Source organism: Phyllobates terribilis, unplaced genomic scaffold (genome assembly GCF_046119375.1).
Source record: "Phyllobates terribilis strain yellow unplaced genomic scaffold, ASM4611937v1 Scaffold_11__3_contigs__length_659146591, whole genome shotgun sequence".
NCBI lineage: Eukaryota > Metazoa > Chordata > Amphibia > Anura > Dendrobatidae > Phyllobates > Phyllobates terribilis.
The window spans coordinates 569,331,989-569,353,963 of NW_027362771.1; the positions used below are offsets into that span (position 1 = coordinate 569,331,989).

At 40.8% G+C, this 21,975-nt stretch overlaps 1 protein-coding gene across 2 annotated transcripts in view; it reads left to right on the forward strand.

Moving 5' to 3' along the window:
• Positions 1-21,975, forward strand: part of OLFM2 (olfactomedin 2) — a 470,277-nt gene that overhangs the window by 343,494 nt on the left and 104,808 nt on the right. For both annotated transcript variants that reach the window (XM_073654168.1, XM_073654169.1), the window contains exon 3: positions 3,020-3,172. In XM_073654168.1, coding sequence (XP_073510269.1) covers positions 3,020-3,172 — 153 coding nt within the window. The remainder of the gene's footprint in view (positions 1-3,019; positions 3,173-21,975) is intronic.

The window sequence follows — 21,975 nt, forward strand, 5'->3', positions numbered from 1 at the left end:
AAATTATATTGTCTTCAACCATTTTCACATGTGACGTGCGTCAGGGTAAGTGCCTGTGACTGATTATCAAGATATATCGTATATTTGTATACATTTTCCTATCTATAGATTGGATGCCAGGAGTTTTTGTATTTTGCTCTGATTTTAATTGGTTTTAACAATGGAGGTTTCCACAATAAATATTCATTATATTATTGTGTGCTTATTATTAATGTCATGTCTTTTTTTCTTGGCTTAGTTGTTTTTTTACTGATTTTGCCCCCACATCTATTATCTTGGCTGTGCATCTTGTTTCTTTTTGGTTTTCAAATTATGACACAGACCGTATATGTTAGAGATTTGTTGGCTTTAAAGTCTCTCTGATCTTCTTCCAATGTTAAAGATAGCAATAGGACTGGGATGGAGGTTATACACAGCATATCAGAAAAGAGAGAGGGGGAAAGCATTCAAAGTGTTAGGGAGGGCAGCACACTCAGGCTGTAGAAAGGGATAAAGGCACACATTCTTTCATGTGCTATAGAAGGGAAAATAATTCTAGAAATGAAGCTGGGTTGATACTCGAGAGCTAATGAAGACTGTACACATATACACCAGCACATGTTACTGGGAGGGACTTGTCCATATAGAGAAGTTGGAAACCAGGAGCAGTTTGTAAACTGTATATTAGAGGAACTGAAAATAAATGCTACAGAAATGACAAAGCTCGTGGCTCCCAGCTGTTTGTGTAGCTCCAACTACATTGATTGGAGCCTGGACGGAATGATATCCACATAGACAATGAAAAACTGAAATAGGAAAAATCCTTAAATACAACAAAACCATAAATGCAAACTTAAACTCGTGATAATACACCGTGTGCACAATTATTAGGTAATTTATATTTTGATGAGTTTGTTATTATTGAAAAACTACAGAGCTTCCGGTCAGTCCAAACGGTTAATAAACCTGAAACCTGAACATTTAAGAAAGGAAAAGGTGAAGTTTTTTTTTTCTTAGTAGAATATCTATGTGCAGAATTATTGAGCAATTAATAGTGTGCAGAAATATTATACTACTAAATGTAAAACATTAATTTTCCATCTCAATTGTTTATTTTCATCAGTTAAAGTGAGAATAATAACAACTCAAATGTACAAAATACAAAGTACTCCACTTCTACCTTGCTGGTGAATGGAAGTGGACGTCTGTGCTCATTACTGACCTATCCATGTGCCGATCTATCCAGTCCATCAAGAGGCACTCGCATCTCATCAGTCCATAACATTTTTGAAAAATCTATCTTCAGATATTTCTTGGCCCCGTCTTGACATTTTCAATCCTATGTCTTGTTCAGTGGTGGTCGGGCTCAGCCTCCTCACCTCGGCCATGTCTCTGAGCACTGAACACCTTGTACTTCTGTGTCTTGCTCAGTGGTGGTCGGGCTCAGCCTCCTCACCTCGGCCGTGTATCTGAGCACTGAACACCTTGTACTTCTGTGTCTTGCTCAGTGGTGGTCGGGCTCAGCCTCCTCACCTCGGCCGTGTCTCTGAGCACTGAACACCTTGTTCTTCTGTGTCTTGCTCAGTGGTGGTCGGGCTCAGCCTCCTCACCTCGGCCGTGTCTCTGAGCACTGAACACCTTGTACTTCTGTGTCTTGCTCAGTGGTGGTCGGGCTCAGCCTCCTCACCTCGGCTGTGTCTCTGAGCACTGAGCACCTTGTACTTCTGTGTCTTGCTCAGTGGTGGTCTGGTTCAGCCTCCTCACCTCGGCCATGTCTCTGAGCACTGAGCACCTTATACTTTTGTGTCTTGCTCAGTGGTGGTCGGGCTCAGCCTCCTCACCTTGGCCGTGTCTCTGAACATCTTGTACTTCTGTGTCTTGCTCAGTGGTGGTCGGGCTCAGCCTCCTCACCTCGGCCGTGTCTCTGAGCATTGAGCACCTTGTTCTTCTGTGTCTTGCTCAGTGGTGGTCGGGCTCAGCCTCCTCACCTCGGCCGTGTCTCTGAACATCTTGTACTTCTGTGTCTTGCTCAGTGGTGGTCGGGCTCAGCCTCCTCACCTCGGCCGTGTCTCTGAACACCTTGTTCTTCTGGCCTTCAGGGAGGTTGCAGCTCTGGAATATGACAGCACTGGAGGATAATGGTTTTCTGGTTGCTTCATATTTGGTTTTTGCTCCCTGTGACTATTTACAACAAAACTTTTGCTGGTTCTGCGATCCCCCCAATATCTTAGCAATTACAGGACTGCTGCATCCTCTGTAAGACTTGAAACGATATCTGACTTTTCAGAGTCTGTCAAATTTTTGGGCCCACTTTGCCTGAGAAAAACAAGCTGCCTAATAATTCTTCACTGCCTGATGAAGGGCATTGTATCGTTAGGCCTCACCCTCCTCTTTACACAAATACACATCACCTTCACGAGATAAGCATTCGAGTTTATATAGCTTGGAAATGGAAAATCTGAGGAAAAATGATGATATGGTCCAAATCCTCACCCAATAATTGTGCACACTGTGTAATGTCGACCAAATGTTTCTGCTCAATGAGGTTGAAGGGAAACAGATAACACGTGAAGTGAGGTGTTTGCTAACAGACCAAAAATAAATGTGTACTGTAAGTGAAATTGGGTCATAAGTATATTCACTTACTACGTCTTATCAAGAAAAATCATATGAGTCAATGAAAAAAACCATCCAAGTGCAAAGATCTGCAATAGTTTCAAATTCCTCTATATTAGTCATTTTTCATGCGTTGCAAACGCCCCCTCTTATCATTATATGAGCAGTAGTTTCGGAAGAAACTAAGAGCCAAAAATTGGAGACTTCTGCTCTGAATAGTAAAAAACCGTCATCAGTGGAGATAGTCAACCTTCAGAAAGAAGATTTCCAATGGCGGTTGACTTAGAAGTATTCATGTTTTTCAGTACGAAGTCTATAAATGTAAGAATTATTGGAGAATATGCTTTCGAGTATGGTACCACCTACAGTAGAGATTTTACGTAGCATGATTACTTTATGAGTGTTGTCTTCTTTCTGTCTCCAGGTACAGAACATTTCACAGTCCATGGAAGTTTTAGATCTGAGAACATTTCGAGATTTACAGTATGTGCGAAACACCGAGTCCTTAATGAAAGTTCTGGATACAAAGTTGAGGACCACAGACAGCCAGAGGAATATCAACACTAAAAGCTTTCAGGTATGGCTTTCTAATAACAATCTTACTGGAAAAATGAAGTATTCAAAGACTAAATATTATGTTGGTAAAATTGTACTTTTTTTTTTGCTAAATCATGGATGAGTTTTAGATAAATGTAAGTTTCAAAAATTATAAATATGATGAAGTCCAAAAATGACAATGTCCTGTTTCCAGTAGGTAAAAGGATGATCTTCTCAAGAAGGAAGTTTCGCTATAACTTTGGAAGTTATTTTTAATTTACGGTCTTGACACTCGAAAATAACTTTTGCTCTGAAAAGTCTTAGGATATAGTCACATTTGCAGATTTTGTTGATGAAATTTGTGTGATAAATGGCAGAGCTGCTTGATTTTCTACATCAAAATCTCAATTTCTTAACATATCCAAAGAGGCATTCTTGATTGAGGAACATTTCTCCTAACCTATTTAGAATCTGGCTATTTTTTGTTTTTTCTCTTTCATTTTTTCCTCTATTTCTTCCAAGAGCCATCATTTTCTTATTTTTTCATCAACATATCCGTATTAATAAATATATATATATATATATATGTATATATATATGTATATTTTTAAATATATATGTACAGTATATATATATATATATATATATATATATATATACATATATATATATATACATATATTTATATTTTAGTAGTTAAAAAACAATCAAGAACCTTATAAAAATAAAATTGTGTCGCTCTTTTCTGAGACTTGAAACTTTTATATTTTCCATCCATGGAGCTGAGAGAGGGCTTGTTTTTTTTGTGTGATGAGTGGTAGTTTTTATTGATACCATTTTGGGGTCCACTTTGATGAGTTTTTTATTGTACTTTTTAGGGACCGCATTTTCAATTTTTGTTTCTTCTTTTCGGCATTTATCATTTAGTTTAAATAATTTTATATTTTGATCAGAATTTTCAAACATGACAATACTAAATGTATTTATTTATTTTTCATCATTTTTTAATTTCTTTGTTTTTGAATAGGAAGAAGGAAATTTTATATATTTTTTATTTTTATTTTTTTTACTTTCTTATTTCATTTTTACTTTATTTTTTTTTTTTTAAGTTCCTATAGGGGACGTGAACCTGCATTCATTTCATTGCTCGGACTATATATCGCAACACTAATATATTTCAGTATATACAGTATATACTGTAGGATTACGATTTTCCGATGAAAAATATGTTGAGGAAGGGGGTCCAAAGGGAATTGTGCCACTTAAGTGCTGCTATCACTAATTGACAGTGGCATTATTCTAGTTAACAGAAGTAATAAAATCTTGTTTCAATGACGGCTGTTGCAGGCTGATGCTGGCTATGTAACAAAGTTGGCATCTGCCACATATGAAGCAGGTTCAGCTCCTGAGCCTGCTATAAACACCTCGCATCAATCTGTGATGAAAAATTATGTTACAAGTCGCAAAGCCATTAAATTGATATGTGAGACCAATGTAAACAATAATAATCTTTAGTTATATAGCTCCAACATATTCTGTAGCACATTGCAACTTTGAGGTACATATACAAAGAATATCAGACATCACAGAGTCACACATAATTCAATTTAAACAAGAGGAGAGAGGGCTCTTAACATGAAAATTGCTCATATTGTATGGTCCAGCCATCTTTTAGAAGAACAAATGTAGTAACTAAAACTCTGCATTAGCCAGACACCAGCCAGTAACAGTGTATGCAATTCTGATGGAAATAAAGTGTCTGGGAAACTGTTAAAGAAAAATGCAGGGAGGCAAAAATGGAGAAAAGTTATTTTAGGCTTGCTTAAAAAAGGTGTGTTTGTAGGGATTTCTTAAAGCTGTGGATGCTGGAAATTAAGTGAATTGCCTGGGGTAGTGCATTCCAGAGAACTGGTGCAGCACGACCAAAGTATTGGAGATGTGAGATACAGGTTTGTGTTATGAAGGATAATTTTAGATAATCAGAATAGAAAACCTGCATAGGGTAGTAGACAGAGATGAGGAAGTGTGGACAGCTTTGTGGGTGGGAGTGGTAAGTTTATATTGTGTTGTGTAGTAGATGGGCAACCAGTGCAGTGGCTGGCACAGAGTGGAAGCATTGATGTATCAGTTGCACTGAAAATTGTACAGTCCAACAATTTCAGTGGAATAGACTGTCCATAAAATGTGTATTCGAGCAGCCCAACAGTCTCAGAGAGCAGATTTCAGAGGCGAGTGAGTTCACCTATGATGCATTTTAACTTGTTTGATTTTTTGTTCCCCTGGGAGATAAGTGCCTTCAAAGGTGTTTGGCAATGTTATTTCCCCATTCACTAGTGAAGCAACATTTTATGCTCTGCTCACCCTCTCGATGCGTATGGAAGAGTCATGGGAAATGGGTGTCAGACGAATAGGTGATTGACTGACAGCTATGTAGTAGTATATCTCCCAGACTTCCACCAATATTATTGGTAGTAAAAGTGGTAGTAAAAAGAGGTAAACTCATTATGGATCTACAAACTTTGTGGTGATAGCCCAGAAGATCCACCATTCTGTTCTCTACGGCTAAAAGTTCTACTTGCAAAGCTTACTCTGTCACAATTAATATCCTTAATAAACATATTTGTAAAATTTGATTACGAGCTAGTACAATAAGAAGAACTAGACATTCAACTATCATTTTTGCCATAAGTCCTTAGCGGTATCCTCGCCATCACACCTGGTGTAAGATAGCTACCACCTGTCCATCTGCAAACCAATGTTTGAGGAAGGTCACGTGAGATGATCGAAACTTCAGATATCCTTGGATTTTACAACAATAAACTCATCTAATTTGCAAGTTATAATTGAGTGCTGAATTCTTTCTATTGTATTGGTAGTGATTGAGACCTTCTTTCCAGGGTGCCGTGTTCTATCTTCTAATTAGATTATGAGCTTCTTTCATTACAAAAGTAGCGTCATTGTCAATCTTCGAACTTTATGTATTCCTTAACAGATCGCAATGTGAAGTCATCATTCCTTTACTATATATTATGTATTTGTACTGTACTTTTACTTTTTACAAATAGGATTTCCAGAACTTCTCTCTGACCTCACCGTGTCCCTACTTCCACTCAAGGCGTTCTGCCACAGCCGAGATACTTAATCAATTTTCAGGATTATTAAATTTGTGCAGCTCCAGCAGGACTGTATCTGGCTGCTGTTCATGATTTAGAGTAAGAAGGAATCTGGCAGCTTAGGAGCTCTGAATCCTTAATGTACATCTGACACCGGGGGATACAGGATGCAAATAGATCCAAACTACTTGCTCATTTACCTACGACCAACTTCACAGTTACTGTATATTTCCATTGCAGCAGTAATACTGTACGAGTCCCTAAAGTGTAACTTCACATAAATCCTAGGTAAAGAAAAAAAGTTCAAGAAATCTAATGATTTCTCCAAAGTTGCATGGGCCAATATACCGTACCTGATATCTCGTGGAAATTCACCTCGTTGAACACCTACTTTCATCGCAACTAAAGCCCCCGTCTCACATAGCAAGATCGCTGCTGTGTCACGGTTTTGGTGACGCAACAGCGACCTCACCAGCGATGTCGCTATGTGTGACACTTTGCAGCGATCAGGCCCCTGCTGATCGCTGCAAAATGTCCTGGACCTTTTTTTGGTCGTTGCCCTCCCGCTGGTCAGCACACATCGCTGTGTGTGACCAGCGGGAGCAGCAGTCAGGCTGGTAACCATGATAAACAGCGGGTTACTAGGGGCACACGCGCACTTAGTAACCCGCTGTTTATCATGGTTACGAGCCTGCTAAAGTGAGCGGTAACCTCCCGCTCACCGTAGCAGAGTGGTAACCATGATAAACAGCGGGTTACTAGGTGCGCGTGTGCCCCTAGTAACCCGCTGTTTATCATGGTTACCAGCCTGCTCCTGCTTCAGCAGGCTGGTAACCAGGAGCAGGACATCGTGGAAAGATTCTTTCCACGATGTCGCTGCTCCCCTGATCGTTGGTGAGCCTGCCTGTTTGACAGCTCATCAGCGACCACATAGCGACGCAGCAACGATCCCTGACAGGTCGTATCGTTGTCGGGATCGCTGCAGCGTTGCTTAGTGTGACGGGGCCTTAAGGAAGGTGCCACAATGGCCTGAGCCTACATTGAGCTTCTACAACCTTCGGTGAATACTTTTGTCCATGAGTAAATTTCAAGAAATTGGCATTGATGTAATGAAATAATAAAAAAATTCTTATGGAAACAGTTGAAAGGACCTGATGAGTGATAACTACTTTCCGAAACTGGATTGTCCCCAGATTTGCCGCTTCTTTGGTTTCTCTACTACTTACGGTCATATAAAGTACATTATTCAGCACAAGGGGACAGCTAAATTTCAGGGTAAAAAGAATATTAAAACTATGGAGTATCCAGATTTTAAAAGGGTGTTTTTACCATAGAGACAGAGACCATGAGGCTATTATGGGGCCACTGTTGAGAAGGAGCTGGGATTAAGATGGTTGATGAGAACTTATTTATAACTTTCCTCTTATAATGTCATGATAGATAGATAAAGAGCAGATATGCAAATACTTTACTGTAATTAAAAGTAATCAGTCTAGAAAGTTCCACTTCACTGTATTTCACTGGACAAAAAGAAACACTTAATTGACTTCCATTTGTTCCAGTTCATTTATTTTGACCTTTCCAGAGCTGAGCTGACACAATGGTTTCCCATCAAGTCGATGTTTTTAAAGATTGTTACACAAGTCTATTTCCTCCTTTCCGTTCTGCTCCTCGATTTGTTGGCCAAGAGTTTCATGATTTAATAAAGGTCATCTACAGTCATAGGAAATAGCTGAGATGCAACATAATTCTATTTCTCCTAATTTGTAACATTTCATGCCTTGGTCAACTTTTACATTGGAGAAATATAGCATAGAGAACGTCATATTGAGAACATAGAATTTGGGTAATCTGTTGAAAAAAGAAAATGTTAGAATAGGAGAAACTGAATTTTTTTTTAATAGTGATATGATATGATACGCCTGTCTAAAAAGATGGGTTTTTCAGTCTATCTTAAAACTTAGGATGCTGGGAAGTAACTGGATTTTCTAACTTAGTGCACTCCAAAGAACTGATGCAGCACAAGAAAAGTCTTGGAGATGAGAATTGGAGGTTTGGATTATTAGTTTGTGTTTTTTTTCTATGATGTTTCGATGGTATAAGTTTTCGATTAATGTGTTTATGCTATCCACCATGGTATTATTTGAGCAACTGTAAATCGGTCAGTGATCCGAGGGAGTATTCTCATATTACATATTTATGGCATACCCACAGAATATGCAATAAGTGTCTGATAGATGTTAGTCCTACCCTATATCTTCAGAATCAGGGTTTCCCAAACATATTCCATCTGGTGCTATGGGCAACAGTGAAGGTGAATTGAAAAGTAGCCACACATGGAAGGCTTTCTTTGTTTGCTTTCAGTGGTCTTCTGAAAATAGCCAAGAATATGCAGCCATCAGATGTTTTCGGCAAGGGACCTATGTTCTATTAAATATCCTATCGGTATGTCATAAATATCTTGGAAGAGAATAACCTTTGAAAGCTTTTTTTGTATTGAAACCTTAATGGCCTATCTTTAAGAAAGTCCATTAATAATGGAGTTGCCGTGGCTGGACCACCACAGATCAAACAATAATGGACCATTATTGTTTGATCTGTGGTGGTCCAGCCACAGCAACTCGTTAGTGCTTTGTATTGCAGTTCAGACCCTTCATCTTCTGATTAGTGGGGTTTCAAAGGACAGACAATTATTGATCAAATTATACTGATAGAGAAAGCTAAGGATAGGACATCAACGTTTTTGGCCCCAAAAAATCTATTTGACCTACAAACATCATATATTTTAGAAATGGACTTTGTTTTTGTCCACTTTTTTTCACTCGTCTCCAACACCTGTGCTTGACCGCTATCTAATTAATTAGATCTAATTAATTCCTTCATTCCATTCAGCCACTTGACGCTTACATTGAATTATCTTTCATCAAACAGGTAGTTTATAAATGTAGAAGGAGCCCTTCACCCATTATAAGTCTGTGACTTGTATGTAAGAGCCGGGCACATTCTAGTGCAATGTGCCGCCTCAGGTTTTGTCATTGGAGAGGTGATAGCCTTCGTGACTATTCCGGATGTGGAAGACTGGTCGCCTGCGAAGCAGTGCATTCACAAACTAAAAGGACTGTCAAAAAGTTGAGGCTTTGAAGCTAAGAGAGAACTGAACCTGAGACAAGGAGGTTATTGCCATGAGAGACTGCTGTGTAAGGAGTGTGATCTCTGAAGGTGAAAGAGCCACGGCCGTGAGGCTGAATGAACAGGGCCTCTGATGCTACAAGGAGTGAAGCGTCTAGATGTGACCAGACTTACGACAGTTTTAATACAGGCTCAGTGTGTGAGAGTGAAGAACGCCGAGAGGAGTGGGAGGGTATAGCCACCTGCCATGGTGACCAGCTTTGGCCTAGGTGGGCCTTTGCTACTGTGTCGGAAGGCCGTCACTAGATCAAATATTCACAGAAACAAAGTAGATGTAAGGCAGAGACTGTTATTCTGATTAATAAATATATAAAGCAAAGTAATGTTCAAGATTGTGCCTCCTGGAAGTTCAAGTAAAGTTAATTGAACCATTTCTGTTTGGCCAACACTTCACACACCTCCTATTTTCTAATTGGACCTGTGCATGCTCACAGTAGGTATTTGTGCAAATACGTAGTATGATGGCACACAAAGTCCCAAAGCTCCCTAATTAATTTGTGCACCCCCATGCCTTGCTATTTTTATGCTCCTCTGGATACATTGGGCCCCGTTCATGAAAAACGACAATGTCAACACTGATCTTGATGAGGGGATGTGCTGAAGTCAGACTCTCCTGAATCATGAACTGGGAGAAACTCGCCAAAAGCCGAAAACATTTTGGAGAAACACAGAGTTGTGCCTACATTTTGTGACTTTTCAAATCTTTTACACCAAAATTTGGGCGTGAAAGCTTTGATGAATCGGGTCCAATGTTTCTAGCGTAAAATATCTTTTGCAATACAAGACAAGGTGGTACAGTATGTCCCTGCTATACACCCATAATATGACCATTACACTCTAGAAAAGATGTAGTATGGTTGCTCTTTTTAAGAAACTTTTTGTGCTATTTAGAAAAATTTGGCTCAGAAATGCACATGCACATTAGCAGCAATAGATTGACTTTTATAATATAGCATCTAATGAGCATGTGCAAAGGAAATTGTCAAAAAAAGCTGAACATGTAGAGGTGTGACATCGCCTATTGTGAATGGTGGATCCTGTGTGTAAAGGTGTCACCTGTCATTCCAATCATGTCTTTGATGATAATGAACAAATAAAGTAGCACACTGTAACACTGAGTATATAGATGTGAAATATGAAATATGAATAGCATAACTGCTGTAAAAAATAGAAATAAATGAAAAATTTTTTGAAAAAATTTTTTTAGCGCATGAAATACGAAGTATGGAAAATGAATAGCATTACTGCTGTAAATAAATGAGAAATCTTAGCGCATAAATTGGCCAATTCATGTGTACCTGACAGCCGCGGTAAGGCGTTTCTCGATGTCAGGACCTACCAATGTGAATACCTCTCTAAGAGACCTCCGTCTGCTTATGTGTGGGAAAGACAGATCCTGATGCATTTAAAACCACCTGCGGCATGGGGGTGGGGGTGGAGTGCTCAGTCAACGCTAAATCTAGTAACAAAGAGAATGACAGCACTTCCACTACAAAAACTAGGTGTGAACAGGTGCTTACTAAGAGCAGCTACCTCCATATATAATGAACAAATAAAGTAGCACACTGTAACACTGAGTATATAGATGTGAAATATGAAATATGAATAGCATAACTGCTGTAAAAAATAGAAATAAATGAAAAATTTTTTGAAAAAATTTTTTTAGCGCATGAAATATGAAGTATGGAAAATGAATAGCATTACTGCTGTAAATAAATGAGAAATCTTAGCGCATAAATTGGCCAATTCATGTGTACCTGACAGCCGTGGTAAGGCGTTTCTCGATGTCAGGACCTACCAATGTGAATACCTCTCTAAGAGACCTCCGTCTGCTTATGTGTGGGAAAGACAGATCCTGATGCATTTAAAACCACCTGCGGCATGAGGGTGGGGGTGGAGTGCTCAGTCAACGCTAAATCTAGTAACAAAGAGAATGACAGCACTTCCACTACAAAAACTAGGTGTGAACAGGTGCTTACTAAGAGCAGCTACCTCCATATATAATGAACAAATAAAGTAGCACACTGTAACACTGAGTATATAGATGTGAAATATGAAATATGAATAGCATAACTATGGAAGTGCCGTCATTCTCTTTGTTACTAGATTTAGCGTTGACTGAGCACTACACCCCCATGCCGCAGGTGGTTTTAAATGCATCAGGATCTGTCTTTCCCACACATAAGCAGACGGAGGTCTCTTAGAGAGGTATTCACATTGGTAGGTCCTGACATCGAGAAACGCCTTACCGCGGCTGTCAGGTACACATGAATTGGCCAATTTATGCGCTAAGATTTCTCATTTATTTACAGCAGTAATGCTATTCATTTTCCATACTTCATATTTCATGCGCTAAAAAAATTTTTTCAAAAAATTTTTCATTTATTTCTATTTTTTACAGCAGTTATGCTATTCATATTTCATATTTCACATCTATATACTCAGTGTTACAGTGTGCTACTTTATTTGTTCATTATATATGGAGGTAGCTGCTCTTAGTAAGCACCTGTTCACACCTAGTTTTTGTAGTGGAAGTGCCGTCATTCTCTTTGTTATTTGATGATAATGAGACTTCTGAAAAGTCTTCCTGAAAAGACAGGAAGTATAAGTCTAAAATAAAATCCTCTGTATAAAGCACTGGTAAGGCCGCACTTAGAATATTGTGCACAGTTCTGGGCTCCGGTGGTCAGGAAAGACATATTGGAGCTAGAGAGGGTACAAAGGAGGGCGACTAAGGTAATAAAGGGAATGGAGGGACTAGAATACCCAGAGAGGTTGTCAAAATTAGGCCTATTTACATTGGAAAAGAGAAGGCTTAGGGGAGACCTCATAAACATGTATAAATACATCAGGGGGCCGTACAGAGATCTCTCCCATGACCTGTTTATACCAAGGATGGTGACAAAGACGAGGGGGCACACTATGCGTCTGGAGGAAAGGAGGTTCCTGCACCAGCATAGAAGGGGATTCTTTACGGTCAGAGCCGTGAGACTCTGGAACTCTCTGGGAGAGGAAGTGGTGATGTCCAACTCACTTAATGAGTTCAAGAGAGGCCTGGACGCCTTTCTTGAGAACAATAAAATTACATCTTATGCTTAGTTAATTAATCCAGGGATTTAATCAGACTGCCAGATTGGAGTCGGGAAGTGAATTTTTCCACAATGATGTAAATTGGCCTATACCGCATGGTTTTTTTTTGCCTTCCCCTGGATCAACGCTGCGGAATAGCTGCAGTGCACAAGAAATAGGCTGAACTGGATGGACGCTTGTCTTTTTTCGGCCTTATAAACTATGTAACTATGTAACTATGTAACCCCAATAGCCAGTGAGCAAATTGCAAGATTGCTAATTTCTTTTTAATCCATGAGCTATTAAAATAATAAAAGAAAGTAGTATATAAAGCGCCATGAAATAAATGTAGCTATAATATTGAATAAAAATAATAATAATAATAGTACCAATTTTCTTTTGAATGCATGTAACCCAAAAGCCTATTTTATACAATAGGTCATTTTCTGATGATACATTCCCTTTAGGGACCACCATCCTTAGAACGGGATGGAGAAAATACTATGCTGGGTTTTAATAAGAAATAGCATCATGGCGCCCTGTCTGGTGAGGTCCCAATAGAAAAATGATGTGATGTCTTTTTATAACAATTTTCCAACTCCCGGACAACTGAGTAAACCATTAAATAATCCCTGCACTTTTAATAAATAATTCAAATGTAGAGCAATCAATGGCCATAATTGCTCGGTATAGTGGTCGTCAATGCAATTTGGGTGCTTAATGCACTCAATCTTTAAACTGCGCTGTACGGACTAATTGCAACAATAAAGCCATTGAATGATGTTTGATTAGGGACGTGTACACGCTCCAGGTGTGTCTAGACGATAACTGAGATCACAGACTCAATAACATTGCTATAGCCGCATAGGACATATCTGAAAATATGCAGGGAAAAACTAAAAGACTTATTCTTATTGAACCAACTAAAGTGGTTTTCAGCCCTCGTTGGAGTGCCGAACTCCCATTCACCAGGTTCCTGTTGCTTATTGATTTTGTCTTTTTTTAAATTATTTCCCTTATGTTTGCCTTCCGGTTAAAAAGTAATTTTCTGCAAACAAATCTGAGATTGTTTCTTATGTCAGAAAAGGTTAAGAATGGGAAAGAATAAATATGAAAGCCGCCATTCTACGTCTGGTACAATAATGCTCCAAGCAAGTAGAAAGAACGCAAAAAATTGCATTTCGGTGGGCATAATGGAACAATTCTAGTAATTCATCAAATCCCAAAAAGCAATATATTCTTACAAAAAGGTTTATTTTCCGGTGAATTTTATTGTAACCACAGGCTGGACTTTTCGATGGAGTCATTTAAGGAGACACCAAAGTCTTGGTACTGGCCTTAAAACCATCTAACATTTGTAAAATTTACACAGTATATTTGATTTTTTCCTCTTGTGACCTGATTATTTTGTATAAATAGGGACATCGAGAGCTAAAAGAATGTTTTGAAGTGTATTTTTTTTCGCTTTAAGCAACATTGAAAGTTAAAGCATGTGGCTCAAGGCAATGTTTCCGAAACTGGGTTCTGTGGTTAGGGACTTTCCAGAAGGAAAGTAAGGACTTTTCTTTTTACATAAGTCATGGAATATTTGCAGAAGCTCCTCTATAGGAATTTTTACATGGAAATGTGTTGACAATTACTGTCTCAAGGGCTATATAAGCAACAACTAATGAAAAGTTATCCATCCTATCCCATGATCATCAGTGTTCATTCATACCACCAGTAATGATGCAGATTGTCAATACAAACAGGTGGTATTATCATATATTCATAGAAAAGTATATACCATCATGTGTAATAGGGGCTGGGTCTACTCCCTGGACTTCACCGTACTGGAGAGAAAGGACGTCCTGCTCTCCCCAGTTTACACTCTGGAAAATAAAAGACCATGCACGCAAGTGGCATCCTCCATTATAGTTTATGAAAGTAGCTGAAAGTGTCACACTTTTCCCATAGAACTACAAAAAACAAAAATGTATAGATGCATAGGCTGGCATCTCTTCACTTTCTCCACTCCTTTCTGGACTGCCACCCTGGGATTAGAAGACCACCATTCTGTAATATATTGGCATTCAAGACATGGAAAGGTAGTATACCATTAGTTCTTACCCTTCTCTGCTCTTGCACTGATCACCTCTTCTCCCTACTCTTTTCTCCTTTCTCTTATCTCTTCTTCTCTTCTCTCTTCTTTTCTCTGTTCTCTTCTTCCTTTTCTTCTATTCTCTCTTCAGTTTTCTCATCTCCCTTCTCTTCTCCCTTCTCTCTCTCTTCTCTCCTCCCCTCTTCTCTCTTTTCTTACCTTCTCTTCTCTACTCTCTTCTCCTTTTCTTGTCTTCTTTTTTCTCTTCTCTTCTTCACTTTTTCTCTTCTCTCTTCTCTCCTTTTCCCTCTTTTCTTCCCTTCTCTTCTCTCCTCTTCTCTCTTTTCTTCCTTTCTCTTCTCCTTTTTTCTCTTCTCTTCTTCACTTTTTCTCTTCTCCCTTCTTCTGTTCATACATGTGAACAGCCATCAAACTTAGAAAGTATGCCTGTGATCTAATGGTTGGAATGACCACATAGAATGACCTTGTGGACAACTGGTTGTAAACCCCTGATCTATAGCTATGTTTCTTTCATTGGAAACCAGTAACCTACTAATACAGGGTTTTTTTAAGTTTGGATCACAAATATATGGAAAACATGATCAGATGTTCCGCTAATGTTGAAATGTTCCATGGTCTCACTAGACTCACATATTGTGACACACCACATTAAGCAGGAAACATAAAATTGCATAGCCAATAAAACTGCTTATTTTGTGTTGGTTTTAGGCATCTTTTCCTTCATAGTTATTTTGCCCATTTAAGCTGAAAAGTGACGGTGATCACCAACATAACCACATGTCAAGCATTAATGGTCTAGAAGGAAAGTGGTCCTTTCCAGGAGCTTTTCCTCCTGGTCATATGTTTATAAAACTGAGAATAAGAGAATGGATTTTCGGGAACATGTGTTTTTCCTTCCTGCCATTTCACTAAGACTCTTGTTGTTAAGCTCATAATGAGCTTCTCTTGCTCATGACATATGTTTCTCATCAGTAGGGTTTTGATAGAGTCACATAGTCCTCTAGAGAGCATCGTACAATATCTACAGTACGGCAGAAATAAAATAATCAGTAATAAATAGACCCAGAAGCCCATGATGGGTGACAAAAATCCAGTAGAGCATTCGAAATCCAATCTTTTTGCACGCCGGAAAGTCATTCACAATTTATCTGTCTTTGTGTTCCTTTAAAATAGTTTCATTTGCTTTATTTTCATCTTGACAAATGCCCCATGACGGAAAAGTCAAAAAAATTGTCTTCTATTGCTTCGAGTAATTGTTTGCATCTTCTAAGCTTTTCTGTTCTGTGCTTCAACTAGTGGCATTTTATTACTAATATCGATCTGTAGAATATTTCTTTCTTATCACTTAGATTCCAAGTGCCAATGTATCCTGAAGTACAATGCATTGTGTTTACTGATAAAATGACTGACAATCAGCACTGGATGACTCCTAGATACTCCAGACAACCCCTTAAACTTTGCCAGAGGTTTACACTTTATACTTTAAAGGCTTGAAACCTACTGGAAACCTTGCGCATAGATGAAATGTTGACACCAAGATGTGGAATTCGGTGGTCAAAGGTAGAGTAGTGAAAGTCAGGGCAGACTCGCGAGATGTCAAAAATGACAATAATACAAAATGGGCTGGTAACAGAAATATCTGTAAGAAGCATTTTAGTAAACACCAGGAACCAAATAAACATTAGATGCTCGGGAACATTGTGTTGTAAGAAAGTCCCTTTTTAAAACCCATCTGGAAATTGGCCGATGATAGTCCAGTCAAGGAGAAAATGCCAGTGACCGTAAATGGCAAGAAGGGTCATTGTGATGAAAGTCTCTCTGATGGGACCATATTTGGGATCTATGTCGCTGAGACTTAACACATGAAGCCTATAAGATATGTGGCATAATACTGTACAATTGTTTGCTTCTGAGTTTAATTAAAATTAACTACAAAATTTCCACCAAAATTGTCTATATCTCATACCATTGCATGTTGAGTATTCTTCAGAAGAAGCATTGCTACTAGGAGAGAAGATGATGCAGGGTTGACTTACGAACACTAAGTACAGTAATGGGTCTCTGCACATTCAGGAAACTATAGAGATGAGTGGATTTTTTAATATTGGAATTCGCCGGCATCAAAAGATTTTCCCCAGAAATCCAATTAGAGGGGAATAAATTTGTGCGAATTTTAATACTGGAACACTTGTAATTACTCGAAAATCCCAATGTGTGGGAGATTAGAAAGAGAGAACCCGGATGAAGAGAAGAACTTACAAACTACACACTAGAGAAGAAAGAGAGAGGACCTTGCTGATTATAAGAGCTTACACTCTACAGGATACATAGAGGACCCCGCTGATCATAACAGCTTACACTCTACAGGAGAAAGAGGACCCCCTCTGATCATAACAGATTACACTCTACAGAAGAGAAAGGGCCCTGCTGACCATAAGAGCTTACACTCTACAGGAGAAAGAGGATCCCGCTGACTATAAGAGCTTACACTCTACAAGACAGAGATGACCCTGCTGATCATAAGAGATTCTACTGTACAGGAGAGAGAGAGGGGACACTGCTGATAAAAACAGCTTACACTCTATAGGAGAGAGAGAACCCTGCTGACCATAAGAGATTACACTCTACAGAAGAGAGAGAAGACCCCACTGACCATAAGAGCTTACACACTACAGGAGAGAGAGGACCCTGCTGATTATAAGAGCTTACACTCAACAGGAGAGAGAGGACCCTGCTGACCATATGAGCTTACACTCTACAGGAGAGAGGGGACCCTGCTGACCATAAGAGCTTACACTCTACAGGAGAGATAGAGGACCCCGCTGACCATAAGAGCTTACACTCTACAGGAGAGAAAGGACCCTGCTGACCATAAGAGATTACACTCTACAGGAGAGAGAGGACTCTGCTGGCCATAAGAGCTTACACGCTACAGGAGAGAGAGGACCCTGCTGACCATAAGAGCTTACACTCTACAGGAGAGAGGGGACCCTGCTGACCATAAGAGCTTACACTCTACAGGAGAGAGGACCCCGCTGACTATAAGAGTTTACACTTTACAGGAGAGAAAGGACCCTGCTGACCATAAGAGATTACACTCTACAGAAGAGAGAGAGGACCCCACTGACCATAAGAGCTTACGACGCGCCCAGGGGATGGGGATGACTCAGCGCCCGGGTCTTGTTGTTGCCTGACCTTGGGGGATGTTGCGTTGGTCGGCTCCCGGGTCCATACCCTGGGGTCACTCTTAAAAAGGGAAGGGGGAAATTATATAGGATAGGTAAAGTTCGTGACACCTCCTGTGGTGCCTGGTGAGGATCACCAGCGCTGCAACAGTCCTCTGAGGCCGGTGTTCAGGCAGCTTAGTTGGTGCGGCTCCCCACAGGTGGAGCGGAGCCTCAGGGCAGCGTAAGTGTAGGGATGCAGGACAGAGGGGACCCAGCCGGGTCAGAGGAAGAATAGGCACACACACGACAGTTCACTTCAGTACCTTTACTGGTGGTGTTTCTGGCACGGTCCAGGGCACTTTAGGGTGAAGGGTGCATATCAGGACTCTCCCCAGTGAGCGGGTGTGGGGCCTCCTGTTCTTTGCCTTTCCTTGATAAGTTTCTGACCTGCCTGGAGCTAGGCCTAACTTGGTCTCTGTCTTGCACCTGCTGACCTGGTGGTAGGGCCTTCTGTTGGAGATCACACTCCCTGGTCTCTTGGGCCTCCGTGACTCCTGACCCTGGTATTACAGTCAGCTTTTGGTATTCCTGGGACATATAGTTAGCCAGGGGTTCCGGTTGTTTCTGCTCGGCGTAAGGGATCCATGCAGACGCTGATCCGGTGTCCAGTAAATGGTTTTGGGGTGAGCTGGTAAAGCTCCTCTGCCCCCTATGTTACTCTCTTTCCACTCGCCTTAGGCCACGCTCGGGGCCCTCACTAGGCTTCACACTGCAGAAGGCACACTGCGCTTCGCCGCTCTTTTGGCGTCGGCACGCCCTAAGCTCACTAATCTGAGCTCACTGAGCCTGAACTAACCTGACAACCTCTCTGGCCGCAGCAGACTGACACACAGACTTCACTCTCTGTGGACTCCAGACTTCAGACTAACTGCCTAGCTCCACCTTCCCTTCTTATATCCCTAACGGGCTCCCTCTGCTGGTCTGAGGTGGAAGGTGGAGGTGTGTGAATGCTATGAGGGCCTCTTGTGGAGGAATCCATCCATGCACCCCTCTGGGATCTGTGGCACCTATGCGCAGCAGGGCGCCACATTCCCCCCTAGCAAAGCTCAGTACTCCCGGACTGAAGTAATTTTTATAACAACAATAACTCTTCCCTTTATGGGAGTCACTTTGCTTGAACGTTAAATATATAACATTAGCGCCAATAAATAGATATGTACAATAGAATAAGCAACCTCAGAATTCAAGTCTCTTCCGGTGAGGTCCCCTAACAGGGTGTCCTTCTCACAGGTTAAAGTACTCGGTAGCTTGAGGGACCTGTCCAAAGCAAACCCTCCACGTAGGCCCTGGGGTGGCTGCAGGGCATGGCAATCCTGAGTTGGACCTCCACTTGTGCCACCCAGACAGGTTTTTGTTCTGAGGTCACCTAAAGTGGCACTCCAGGGAGTGCAATTATTTACAGCAAACAGTTTTTGGGCTGCACACAGTGCTCAGCCACAAAGTTCTTTATGTACCCTTACGGGTAACTAGAGATAACAAAGGAAGTGTCCATATCACTTAAATTGTCCATTATAAAGCAAAACACAAGTTAAGAAAATCATACATGAAAATACACAATATAATACCCCAAGGGCAACTATTTACACTGTCAGAGTTTCCTTCTCTATTCTCTGTATCTGATAGGGGTCTGACCTCGTGTGCTACGTGTCGACCTGCGTAATACGGGAGTGTGGATGGTATCTGTGTCTGCACCATCTGCTACCCTGTCAGTTCTATGTGTGGGTAGATTGTAAAACTGCCTTAACCTTTCTATGGGACTGGCAAGTGTACCATTGGCTGGACCTTTTTGCTCTGCTCCAACCGGAGATCCTTCTTCCGGGACTCTTCTTGAGCAGGCTCTTCGGAAGCACTTACTACTCGCTGTGGAGGGTCTTCTGGCTGTTGAAAGAAGTGGATCACAGGTATTATTACTAGTGTTGAGCCACCCCCGTAGTGTTCGGGTTCGGTTCGGTTCGTCGAACACCGGGATGTTCGAGGAACTGTTCGTCGAACTGTTCGTCGAACACCTTAGAACACCGTCGAACACCGTTAAAACCAATGGCAGGCAAACAAAAACACATAGGAACACATAGAAAAAACCTTCAAAGGTGTCCAAAAGCTCACAAACTGCTCAGAAGACGCTTTCTTTAAAAAAGCCGGCCGGCAATTCAGCGGCGGCATACACCGGTACCCGACAATTTAGACATGAAGGAATAGAGCATCACACATAGATTAGATAGATAGAAACATGTCAGTCACATATATATGAAGTACAGTGACAGTGTTGCTTACTGTACTTGTCATTTAGTGTAAAGGATTTATTAAAAAATATAATAGTGTTTTCGTGCACCGTCTATTTAAAAAAGCCGGCCGGCAATTCAGCAGCGGTACCCGACAATTTATAACAGACAGAATAGAGCTTCACACATAGATTAGATAGATAGAAACATGTCAGTCACATATATATGAAGTACTGTGACAGTGTTGCTTACTGTACTTGTCATTTACTGCAAAGGATTTATTAAAAAAAATAATAGTGTTTTCATGCACCGTCTCTTTAAAAAAGCCGGCTGGCAATTCAGCATCTGTATCCGACAATTTAGAATAGAAGGAATAGAGAATCACACATAGATTAGATAGATAGAAACATGTCAGCCACATATATATGAAGTACAGTGACAGTGTTGCTTACTGTAATTGTCATTTAGTGTAAAGGATTTATCAAAAAAAATAATAGTGTTTTCATGCACCGTCTCTTTAAAAAAGCCGGCCGGCAATTCAGCAGCGGTACCCGACAATTTATTACAGACAGAATAGAGCTTCACACATAGATTAGATAGATAGAAACATGTCAGTCACATATATAATAAGTACAGTGATAGTGTTGGTTACTGTACTTGTCATTTAGTATTAAAATAAAGGATTTATTATTAAAAAAAATTGGCGTGGGGTTCCCCGTAATTTTAGTCTCTAGCGGAGGTTAAGCAGACAGCTGGGGCAGATGTTTGAAGCCTGGGAAGGGGGTAATACCCACGGAGCTTCCCAGGCTACTAATATCAGCCCCCAGCTGAATACCTAGCCTTTACTAGCTATTAAAATGGAGGACCACCCCAAAAAAAAAAACGTGGGGTCCCCCCTAATTTAATAGCTAGCAAAGGCTAGGCAGACAGCTGGGGGCTGATATTAATAGCCCAGGAAGGGTGCCATGAATATTGGCCCCCTCCCAGGCTAGAAACACCAGCCGTCAGCCGCCCCAGAAATGGCGCATCCATAGGATGTGCCAATTCTGGCACTTAGCCTCGCTCTTCCACGCTGCCCTGGTGCGGTGGCAGGGGGTAATAGGGTTGGGGTTGCTGTCAGCTTATAATGCCAGCTGACATCAAGCCCAGGTTAGTAATGGAGAGGCATCTATAAGACACTCCCATTACTAACCCCATAGTCAAAGTTAAAAAAAAAACACAACACCCAGAATAAAGTCCTTTAATTGAAATAAAGACACAATTCTTTATTGTTCTAAATTAAACCATACTTACCGTCACGCCCATTCCAGCTGAAGCCAATGTCTTCTGCAATAAAAGTAAAATAATTAAGCAACCTCATCCTTACCTTTCCATGGTTCCCAGGACAGCTTCAGCTCTGCTACATCGAGATGACAGGCTGGACCGCAGCAGAAAGCTGCCATCCAGCCTGTCAACCCGCGGACACTGAGAAGCGCAGGCATGCTTGCGCTCCTCAGTGTCTCGCTGTGACGGCATAAAGATGAGACAAGTTCATGTCCAATGAACTCGGCGCACCCCATGCACGTCACTGACAGCGTGGGAGAATTCTCCTGCACTCAGCACTTCAGCGTGAAAATTCTCCCACGCTGTCAGTGACGTACATGAGGTCAGCTGAGTTCATTGGACATGAATGAGCTCACCTCATGCACGTCACTGACAGCGTGGGAGAATTCTCACGCTGAAGCGCTGAGTGCAGGAGAATTTTCCCACGCTGTCAGTGACGTGCATGAGGTGAGCTCATTCATGTCCAATGATCTCAGCTCACCTCATGCACGTCACTGACAGCGTGGGAAAATTCTCCTGCACTCAGCGCTACAGCGTGAGAATTCTCCCACGCTGTCAGTGACGTGCATGAGGTGAGCTCATTCATGTCCAATGAACTCAGC